The sequence below is a fragment of the Rutilus rutilus genome, assembly GCF_951802725.1.
Source record: "Rutilus rutilus genome assembly, chromosome: 6".
Taxonomy (NCBI): domain Eukaryota; kingdom Metazoa; phylum Chordata; class Actinopteri; order Cypriniformes; family Leuciscidae; genus Rutilus; species Rutilus rutilus.
The window spans coordinates 3,825,138-3,837,266 of record NC_140214.1 but is presented as its reverse complement, the minus strand read 5'-3'; the positions used below and the strand labels follow the sequence as shown (position 1 = coordinate 3,837,266).

Here is a 12,129-nt window from a genome sequence, read left to right as displayed (position 1 = left end):
TAACTATTTAACTTTAATTCAGTTTTAGTAATTTAGTAAATCAACAAACTTATTTTATTTCAATTTTTAAGTTTTTCCATCTAATATTATTTCATTTCAGCTTCATTTCAATGAACAAAAACAATTAGTTTGAACAATTTTTGATACATTGAATGAAAATATGGATCTTATAGTAGCAATAAACAGGTACAAATTGTGCTTTAGTGAATAAATCAAATGGATACATAAATAAAAACATCTAAATAAATGGTTTTTAAGGTGCAAAATATGTTCAATAAAAATGTTTCAGAGTTTATTGGGCTGTTTTTTTGTTTTAAGTTTAGATTTGTGTTCTGTATAAGGTCTGTGAATTGATCTCTGTGTTTGTTTGTACACACCTGAGTTAAAGACTTCTTATCTTTGAAAGTTTCTCTACTGCCTCTCCTCCGCAGAGCAGTCTGAAAGACAACAAGAGCAAAGTTAGACAACGTAGATTGACAAAATGTGCATCTTCATTTCAGTTACCAGTAGGGTTGGATTGGCCAGTTTCGATTTATTCCAATCAAGTAATAAATATTTAGTCAAACATTTATATCAAACATATTTATTCTGTGTCTTTTGGCAAAACATTTTGTTGCAGCTGATTTTTATGAAAAATCAGCAGCTTAAAGAACACTAACATTTTCCTATGGTTTTAACAAAAATACCACAGCAAAAACAACTGGACTAACTAATATTAATATCAAACATTATTAAAGACAAGTTAACAGTAATAAAATAAGAACGAATAAACGAATTAGTATTGCACAAATCAATACAACTGAACAAAGTTCAGGTGCAGAAATTGTAATCAAATGAAAAATATCACTGCAATTTCTAATTCCCAACCCTAGTTACCAGGACTGGTAACCTTCATGAACAACTGGGGCAGACAGAAGCTTTTGTAAATAAATGATTCATTTTAAAGCATTTCGGCATCCAATTTGATCACACCATCAATTTTGAATATCATATCAAGCTTAATTATTATTATTAAGTGAATTACAGGTGCTTATGGCAGACCTTTGAATGAAACTCAGCTGCGTTCAAAGCCGAATTCAGTAAATAACAGTAAATTATTCACAATTACATGCAACTAACCCTCAACCAAACCCTAATCCTAAACTAACCCTATAGTGAGTACATGTAGTTGCTTAATATTACTCAGTACTTAAATGCATAATTACACTGTAACAATGACACCTTAAAATAAAGGGTTACACTTTATTTTAAGGTGTCATTGTTACAGTGTAATTATGCATTTAAGTACTGAGTAATATTAATGAACTACATGTACTTACTATAGATTTAAGGTAGGATTAGGGTTTGGTTGAGGGTTAGTTGCATGTAATTGTGAATAATTTACTGTTATTACTATGGTAAGTATGTAACATATGTAACAAGGACACTGTAAAATAAAGTGTAACCAAATGAAGTTTAATATATTTTCCGAATGAACCACATGAGTTGCTTCTCAGTGTTGCCATGAGAGGCGCACACATTAGCATGAACCGTCTCGATCATCTCTCCTTCAGATCAACTACTGTCACGGCAGAGCAACAGTTTCAAGAGAATCGTACTGAGCAAGTTAGTCAGTAAATGTGTAGGTAGCTAAGCTAACAGAGAAATAATAAACACATCCAATTATGTTGCTATAATCATTGGCTGACCCGCACGTGATCTCTTACTTAAATCAAAAATGTAAGTACTAGGTAAACTTTGCCCTGCTTACAGCTGGTCTATCTTGAGTCATACGCCGAACTTAAATAGCTGCTGCTGATGGCTGCGTTAGCTTGAATCATTTATGGCCAGACAGATGGAAAGTGTGAGATGGGTACAGGCAACAGAGTGAACACAGCAACAGAGTGAGAGAAAACCTAGATACAACTCCAAAACAAAGGAGGAGATGAGATGATGAGGTGATTTTTATGTGGGCTGCAATATGGTTACAATTTACGGTTCACAATTCCCCCATTCACGTTCAGACACCCTCCAATGAAGTCATCACCACTAGCTGCCACACAAACATAAGTCAAGAATCACTATTACTACTATTACTCCTCAGACAAACTATTGAACTTTAGTGTGCAACTCATGGACCAGACATGAATGATTCCTCAAATCATGTGTCTTGTTGACAAGAGCTGTATATTTACACTTGCATTTTCAATTGGTGGATGCTTTTATCCAAAGCGACTTGCATTGAGTTTTATACGTTTGAATACCTTGGGCCCTATTTTAACGATCTAAGCGCATGGTCTAAAGCGAGTTCACTTAGGGCGTGTCCGAATCCACTTTTGCTAGTTTAACGACGGGAAAAATGGTTGGCGCTCCCGGCGCATGGTCTAAAAGGGTTGTCTCTATTCTCTTAATGAGTAATGGGTGTGTTTTGGGATTTACGTGGGTTAAACCAATCAGAGTCTCATCTCCCATTCCCTTTAAATGCCAGTTGCATACGTGCCATGGCGGATTCGCTATTTACATGACGGAATTTGATAGTGGAAAGACCGAACGCGTCTCCAGAGCGCAAACGGATCTGCTCGTGCGCGAGGTAAAAGTGCGCAAGCAGAACATCTACGGGACAAGCCGGATTCACCATATCTTTATGTACACAATAATAATCTTTTACATTGAAATCCTTTTATTTTAAATATTTGGCATGTTTGTGTGCTGCTGTGCGTCCCTGTGTGTTTAATAAGCAGAGTGTACGCACGTTGTGGACCCGCCTATAGGCGCACATTACTAACACTTTCTTTAAATAACAAAAATATATATATTGCGCCATTGACTTTAGAGCAGGGTTCAGTTGGTCAATGGCTCAGAACACACCTCGTTTTCAGACCAGCAGCCCATGGGCGCACAAATGGGTGCAAATGCATTTGCTATTTAAACAACGTGGTGCAGGACGTGAAAATGATAACTGCGTCGGGCTGAAACTAGCAAAACACTTGCGTCGCGCTTGCCGCTGTATTGCGCCGGGTGTAAGATAGGGCCTCTTGAATGCACTGAAATCTCTAGAACACTCTAGCAACTGCACAACTGCCAAACATGCTAAAAACTACATTTGCAGTGCCTTGGAAACCAACCAGGACACACCAGCATTGTGGCAATGACTTTAGTAATTTCCAGAGAGACTGCAACGTCTAAGCATAAGTAATGCACACACACTGATCATGTTACACAAATGTAATAATGCATTATTGCGCAAAATACTCTGTCTAATTCTCTCCAGCCCTCGCTAGCATGCAAACACAAATACAGTTACAAAACATCTGCAACGATAATGCCACGCATCTGCTCTAGAGGAACACATGGCAACTATTCACAATTCAAACGTGGGACAAGAATATGATATTCTGGTGTCTTATATTTGTACGATTATCTATTTTGGAAAGGCATCACAACACGCCTGTACTCTGCAGCCTGCGTGCATGTGTTTTGTTAAGACTTATGTAATGTAACGGGTGTATAGCTTAGTGATAATGCTGAACTTCAGCACACGCTGGAGATGCAATACGGTGCTACTGCAAACTGACGAAAAATATCTCAACTGTGTCTCCTTTAGTAATACGATTTTATAGAGAAAAATCTAGATTTTTACTGAATTCTGTAATTACGTCAATATGGACATTTCGGTTACACTTTATTTTAAGGTGTCATTGTTACAGTGTAACTATATATTTAAGTACTGAGTAATATTAAGCAACTACATGCACTTACTATAGGGTTAGGGTAGGATTAGGGTTTGGTTGAGGGTTAGTTGCATGTAATTATGCATAATTTACTGTTATTACTATTGTAAGTATATGTAACATATGTAACAAGGACACTGTAAAATAAAGTGTTGCCGACATTTCTCATTAAATTTCCCCCAGATCAAATGATCTGAGCTGCTATCCACATTCATTTTAAAGGAATTGATTAACGTGTGCTAATTTTTATTTAACAATAAAATTAGACATTTAAGAAACAAAGATTGATAATTAAAAGTGTCCTTATATACTACTGGTCAAAAGTTTGGGGTCAGTAAGATGTTTTTTATTTTATTTTATTTTTTAGAAATACAAACTTTTTTTCAACAAGGATGCATTAAATTGATCACAAGTGACAGTAAAGACATTTATAATGTTACAATTTTTTTATTTTAAATAAATGCTGTTCTTTTGAACTTTCTGTTCATCAAAAAATCCTGATAATATTTATTTTCAGAAAAATATGAAGCACAACTTTTTTCAACATTGATAATAATCAGAAATGTTGATCTTGAGCGGCAAATCATCATATTAGAGTGATTTCTGAAGGATCATGTGACACTGAAGACTGGAGAAAAATTCAGCTTTGATCACTGGAATAAATTACATTTTACTATAATCAAATAGAAAACGGTTGCTTTAAAAATTATAATAATATTTCACAATAGTACTGTTAGTATATTTGATCCAATAAATGTCGCCCTGTTGAGCAGATGAGACTATATTTAATATAATATAAAATCTTACCAACCACAAACTTTTGAACGGTAGAGTATGTATAGAGCAACCTCTACTCTGAGTAACACAAATATTGCATGTTCTTGTGAAAAGAGAAAAAGGTTGAGTAGTACAAGGAGAGAAAATCAGATATAGGCATGGCAGATAGTGCTCACAACAGTGGTGCGTTCAGGCTTAGATAATCACAGTCCACTAATCCTGCTGTCTGGCCTCGTCCCAAATCAGATCACCACCCGTCCTCCGATTCCACCTCCACCCCACACACACACACACACACACACACACACACACACACACACATCTAAATCAGGATGACGGAAACAGATCAAAACAAAAGGGATTTTTTTTTCTGTTTCCAGAAACAGTCACTATAGCAGCTTAGATATATTACAATGAATACATTAATATATTAATGATTTTATATTCTACCCAAACAGACATGACTTAAAGGTAGCAAACAAGTAGAAAATCATGTGTTTAAGGTGTTTAGAGTGTGTAAATCAACTGATCTGCAGTGTTTGTTCTAGTGTGCAACATGTGCTGCGTTTTTTTTCAAGATTTTGAATTAAAAAAATTAAAATTAACAGCGCCAACACTGTACCGGAGTGATTTTTTTTTTCTTTTTTTGCTAAATATTCAAATGAACAAGTTGATGGATAATTCATGATAAATTCTTTAGCCTTTTTGTTTCACTTTTGGTGTGAATAGGGGTTTTAAATGGTATAAATTCAATTAAATGCATTTGTATAGCGCTTTTCACAAGCAATATTGTTCCAAAATAGCTTTACAAAGAATATTTGAACCTACAGTCACACCCACAGAAAAGTGTTTTCTCTTCCATGTAAACGTTTGATAATTTCCGTGATGGTGAACGCAGGCTAGAATGTGTTTTCGAGGGACTTTTAGTTGTGTTAAAGCATTTGTGATGAAATTACACACAACGGAAACACTCGCTCTATTCAGCATGAGCACAAAGCTTCAGTCATCTGTCTTTGCTGCAGATAGAGGTTATTCTCTCTCCCTAAAAAATGTCCCAGAATCTCAGATCAGAATGTGTCAACTGGTTTAGAAAGGCTGAGGTTGTATCTACAGGTCCAGGATCAGTGTTTTTCTGAAACTCTGGGTGAGGTTCGTCTCCATCTGCCGTCCAGCAGGAGGTCTTTGTGGAGGAAGCAGAAAACATTCAGCCATTCTTTATTCCACATTCGAAAAACACTTCATTAGCCTACACCAAAATAATCTGCACATAGCCACAATTTACCACTCAAATCAGCAGGATGAGTTTTCTTTTAGCAAACAGTCAGATTTTTGTTATATGCTGTGCATTTCCCTATATATATGGGCCAACAATATATACCTTAAATATATATATATATATATATATATATATATATATACATATACACCTACATATATACCTGTATACCTTATATATCTTATATCTCTGCCATCAAGAATTAAGGCAGTTCTAAAGGCAAAAGGGAGTCCAACTCGGTACTAGCAAGGTGTACCTAATAAAGTGGCCGGTGAGTGTGTGTATATATATATATATATTTATATATATATATACATACATACACAGTACACACACACAGTATGTATGTATATATATATACATACACACACACACACACACACACACACACACACACACACACACACACACACGTACACCTTACCGAGCAAGGTGTACCTAATAAAGTGGCCAGTGAGTGTATCTATCTATCTATCTATCTATCTATCTATCTATCTATCTATCTATCTATCTATCTATCTATCTATCTATCTATCTATCTCTATCTCTATATATATACACACACACACACGCACTCACCGGCCACTTTATTAGGTACACCTTGCTAGTACCGAGTTGGACTCCTTTTTGCCTTCAGAACTGCCTTAATTCTTGATGGCAGAGATTCAACAAGGTGCTGGAAACATTCCTCGGAGATTTTGGTCCATATAGTCATGATCGCATCACACAGTTTCTGCAGATTTTTCGGCTGCACATCCATGATGTGAATCTCCCGTTCCTCCACATCTCAAATCTGCTCTATTAGATTGAGATCTGGAGACTGTGGAGGCCGTTTGAGTTTAGTGAACTCACTGTCATGATCAAGAAACCAGTTTCAGATGAGCTTTGTGACAGGGCCCATTATCCTGCTGGAAGTAGCCATCAGAAGATGGTCCACTGTGGTCATAAAGGGATGGTCATGGTCACCAACATTACTCAGGTAGGCTGTGGTGTTTAAACGATGTTCAATTGGTACTAAAGGCCTAAAGAAAATATCGAACACATCATTACACAACCAGCAGGAGACTGAACCGTTGACATAAGGCAGGATGGATCCATGCTTTCTTGCTGTTTATGCCAAATTCTGACCACACAAATGTCACAGCAGAATTCGAGACTCATCAGACCAAGCAACGTTTTTCCAATCTTCTATGGTCCAGTTTTGGCGAGCCCGTGTGAACTGTAGACTCAGTTTCTGTTCTCAGCTGACAGGAATAACACCAGTGTTTTTCAGGACATTCTCTGTAAACCCCACAGATATCAGCAGTTTCTGAAATACTCGGACCAGCCCCTCTGGCAAACAACATCCATGCATTTTATTTTAGATTTTTAGGTATGCACAAATCTCGCTGTATCCTCCTTATTCCTGACGGGTTTACTGCGTTTTGAATTATGGGTGGCACTTCCGGTTTGGGGAACTTCCATTCAAAAAGACTGAAACGAATCATTTCAAATCATAAGGTTGCCCTACAAATAAAGCCAATCCGTCAGTTTGACTCAATGAGCTGTCAGTTTTCTTTCATGTTTTATTTAAAGGGATACTCCACTTTTTTTGGAAATAGGCTCATTTTACAACTCCCCCAGAGTTAAAGGGTTACTTCAGGATTTAGCATTAAGCTTTGTATTAGTAGAAAACCTGTAGTATTTTCGAATTACCGTGCTTTCCACCCTCATATCCCCCTGAGACAAGAGATTTATGTATTTTTTGTCTGGAAAAAATCCTCCGATGACGCAAAAATCGTCATTTTGCGTCATCGGAGGATTTTCTGGACAGAGGCTAAAGACTACAGCCAGTAGATGGCGTTGTTCCGCATGTTTTCAGCCCGCCCATACAGGGTGGGATCTCACTCACAGAATGTACACAGTGTCAGCCGTCTTTCTTTGGAAGCTAAGCTAGCAAGCTCTTGTTCTGTGGAGAAAGCTGAATAGTAGGAGAAAGCTGAGTAAGTAACCATCCTCCTTTTCCCGGACTTGTCCGGCGGGCGAGATCGTTCAAAATGTCCGGGATTCAGCTTTTGCTTTCTGCGGTCGCCATTCATTGTTTACATGCACACCTTTCGATCTAACTGAATTCATTCCGATTGGTGAATTTGAATGTAGTGTTTACATGAACGCTAAACAAGTGATCGGTTGATGTGCGTTTTACCATTGCTAAGAAAAATTCCCGCTCCTCCGTGAGAGATGAGAGACCCGGCGCGTCTCAGTAATCACGCCACCGGCCTCGCGCTGTTCTCCCGCGGCCGTCAGCCTCGTCCTGCTCGCCACAGTAAACATGATGAATGAATGGCGACTGTAGAACGCAAAAGCCGAATCCCGGACATTTTGGACGATCTCTAAATCCCTCGCAAACTCATCACGTAGGCTAGCTTTGTTGTTTTCATCTGCGCACTCTTACCGGTAGGCGTGGCCTCCTAAGGCAGCGAAGCAAGTGCATTCTGGGAGTTGTTGTCTTTAATCCACATAAGCCAAAAATACATTTTCTGGCTTTTCTCAGTCTAGAAAGCTCCAAATTCAAAAATTTCTTCACATTTCTTCTACTTAAATGACCTATTTTAAATACACATTCATCTTCCCAGAGGTGAAGTATCCCTTTAAACAGTTGAGTTTTACCGTTTTCGAATCCATTCAGTCAATCTCCGGGTCTGGGGGTCCCACTTTTAGCATAGCTTAACATAATTGCTAGTGAAGACGCCTGCTTCACCCATGGTACGGCAGCAAAGTTTCTTGATTATTACGCAGGAATGAGAGAATAGTTCCTAGCCATATCAGCCTAGAAAATCACAACTTTTCATTTTCCGTCGGTCTTAGTACACGGTGTAACTACAGAAGAGTCAAGTTTTAAATAGGAAAAATATCGAAACTCTTTGTTCATTTTTTTGAGAGAGATGCTAATGGTCTTGTCCGGTTCAATTCATTATGCTAAGCTATGCTAAAAGTGGGACCCCCAGACCCGGAGATCGGCTGAATGGATTCGAAAACGGTAAAACTCAACTGTTTAACTCTGGGGGAGTTGTAAAATGAGCCTATTTCCAAAAAAAGTGGAGTATCCCTTTAAGAATAACATGAGAATAACGTAACACTTGGTATTTTAACTTGTTATAACAAGAATATCTATGGCAAGAGCTCTTTTCAGTCGCTGCTTTCTTTTCCTCGTGATTATTTTCTTTTTTTCCTTTTGCATTCCTCTGTAATATTATGAAAAAGGTCAACATATGCTGCACATTTGTGGTCTGTTCTCCCGAATTAATTTACGATATATGCCATTAATAATTCATCGGAATGCAAGAAGAATCTCTCATTATTCTCCCCAAATCCTCACGTCTCTTTCTGTTGAAAGTACCTTGTTGATGCTTTTACACTTTTAAATGTCCTTTTAATGTTCAATTGTTGAAGGGTGAGTAGAATAATGTAATGCCATTGTGCACAGTTTAAAATATATATATATTATTGCATCCATATGGCTATAGTTTTTCACTGATTGTTCACAGTTTAACAGAAGTTGTATCACAGGAATAATGTGGATATTCGCGTATACTGACTGAGTCTTATCAAGGTTGACTGATATCTAATATCTGCTGATCTGTCCTGACTGACGCTGCAGTCCAGCGCTGTGACTGAGCCGAGACACAACTGAGGTCGACCCAAAGTCACACACACACACACACTCGGGAGAACACGGGACATCTGCTGCCTGACACAACACACACGCATCTTTGGACTTGCTCTGAATCTGCTTCACTACAAAAATACTGTGAGGATCGGTTTAAAATACCATGGTATTTTAAAATATACCGTGAAGTTGTTTGATTAGCAAATTCACATACTATGATGTTTAAAATGCAGGGTCCTTTCACCTTTCAAAGAATACTGTGGTAAAACATCATGGTAGAGTCCAAAAGTCTGTATTTAATAATGAAAAAATGGTATAGTATTACCATAGTAGTAAAAAAAAAAAATAAAAAAATAAAAATTATGTCAGTGTTCTCATCACTGTGAGCTAATTCATAATGTAATGAAATAAATTAAGACATTGTCACATCAAAATACTTAGAGTAGATCATATTAAAATATAATAAAATATATTAGGCATTTTTACATTTAATAATGTTTTATAGTGCCTTTCAGGACCTTAAGGACACTTTGCAATGCTTTGCAGACAGACAGATAGATAGATAGATGGACAGATGGATAGATAGACAGACAGACAGACAGACAGACAGATAGATAGATAGATAGATAGATAGATAGATAGATAGATAGATAGATAGATAGATAGATAGATAGATAGATAGATAGATAGAACAATAGATAGACAGACAGATAGATAGAACGATAGATAGAACGATAGATAGAACGATAGATAGAACGATAGATAGAACGATAGATAGATAGATAGATAGATAGATAGATAGATAGATAGATAGATAGACAGAACGATAGAACGATAGATATATAGATAGATAGATAGATAGATAGATAGATAGATAGATATAGATAGAACGATAGATAGATAGATAGATAGATAGATAGATAGATAGATAGATAGATAGATAGATAGATAGAATGATAGAATGATAGAACAATAGATAGACAGACAGATAGATAGAACGATAGATAGATAGATAGATAGATAGATAGATAGATAGATAGATAGATAGATAGATAGATAGATAGATAGATAGATAGATAGACAGACAGATAGATAGATAGAACGATAGATAGAACGATAGATAGATAGAACGATAGATAGAACGATAGATAGATAGATAGATAGAGAGATAGATAGATAGATAGATAGATAGATAGATAGATAGATAGATAGATAGATAGATAGATAGATAGATAGATAGATAGATAGATAGATAGATAGATAGATAGACAGATAGTCCTCTCTCTCACTGTCCTTGCGGTTAGTTGAACATTAGCTGCTAGTGTTCTGCTTCAGTCAACATTAATGAATTGCTCGGGTCTCTAATGGAGGGTCAATATTTACCATCCAGCCTCACATTTCACGTAACCTTGGCACCTGAAGATAACATAAGCATGTGCAAACACATTTTTTAATAATACTACAAGGTCACTCTCTGTGCTGTTCGATGTCTCTCTCTGCTAAAGGCTTGTTAAGGACCAGAAAAGCAAAGATACGATGAAACTTCTCTCAAGGGCTTTGTCGTGAAGACTGATGGAGACGTTTGTTTACAGCTACTGTCTGCGTTCCTATGACAACGGCCTGAATAATCACAGTCTCCTGAAGTCAACAACAGGACTATGACGTTTACAGCGAGCGCCTATACTCACTAGTGGCTTTACAACACTTTACAAATACTCCCACTTCTGTGATTTTGTGGAAACTGATGTTCGTGTTTTTCGTGTTTATTTTTATTCAAACATGCACCAATGCTAAATTTTTCTAAATGTCATAATCATTTGTTAACAAACAAGTATTCATTACTTCAATGAGCTTTTTTAAATGATTACATTGTTTAAATTAATGCATTATTACAGCTAACTGTGATTTTGCATATGTACATATGTGCATATGCATATGTAATGTGGACTCATGCATTTTCTGTAAAGCTGCTTTGAAACCATATGTATTATGAAAAGCTATACAAATAAATAAATGTGAATTGAATTTAGACTTAGTCCTGTGTTAAAAGTACTTTTTAGTTTTTTTTTTTTAAATCATATTTAGTCAACCTTGTCCTGTTTTTGGTTATTCGAGTTTTAGTTGACTAAATGTCTGGGCATTTTAGTCTAGTTTGAGGCAGGAAAAATGTACCAAGCACAATGTTCTCTCATCATTCCTGATTTCTAGCACAAAATGAATAAAAAACAAACAAACAATATAGTGACCCGTGCCTTGTTTTCTATCACGTTTGTGATGACATAAGATGAACGCAAATGCACCATGTTTTTATAGAATCAAGTGAGTGTGAAACCAGACCAATGCTGGAACAAATGCGCTTGGATTGGGACCGTGACAAACAAACCCAATGTTAAAATGCATCCTTTTAAGAGAAAAGCTCCGTTTGGGGGATCTGGCAACCGCAAGCATGAAAGCTTGTAGAAAGCTTGTTAAAACCAGTCTGTTCTCTAGTCTCCTCTTTTTTTGTTGTTGACAAAAACAAATAGAGATTTGTTAAAGTTTTTTATTTCATTACACGTTGATATATCGTTTAATGACACTGGCATGGTCTCGTCATCGTCTTTGTCATGGAAAAAAAGGTTGTCGTCAAACACAACGAGATTTTGTTCTCCGAAAAGCTCTCTGAACTTTATTTGTAATATTGTGACTGAGACAACAGCTCTGCAACTGCATGGCAT

General features: G+C 36.7%; 1 protein-coding gene across 4 annotated transcripts in view; it reads right to left on the bottom strand.

Moving 5' to 3' along the window:
• Positions 1 to 12,129, bottom strand: part of mtcl1 (microtubule crosslinking factor 1) — a 92,316-nt gene that overhangs the window by 44,490 nt on the left and 35,697 nt on the right. For all 4 annotated transcript variants that reach the window (XM_084411885.1, XM_084411886.1, XM_084411887.1 and 1 more), the window contains exon 4: positions 378 to 437. In XM_084411885.1, coding sequence (XP_084268011.1) covers positions 378 to 437 — 60 coding nt within the window. The remainder of the gene's footprint in view (positions 1 to 377; positions 438 to 12,129) is intronic.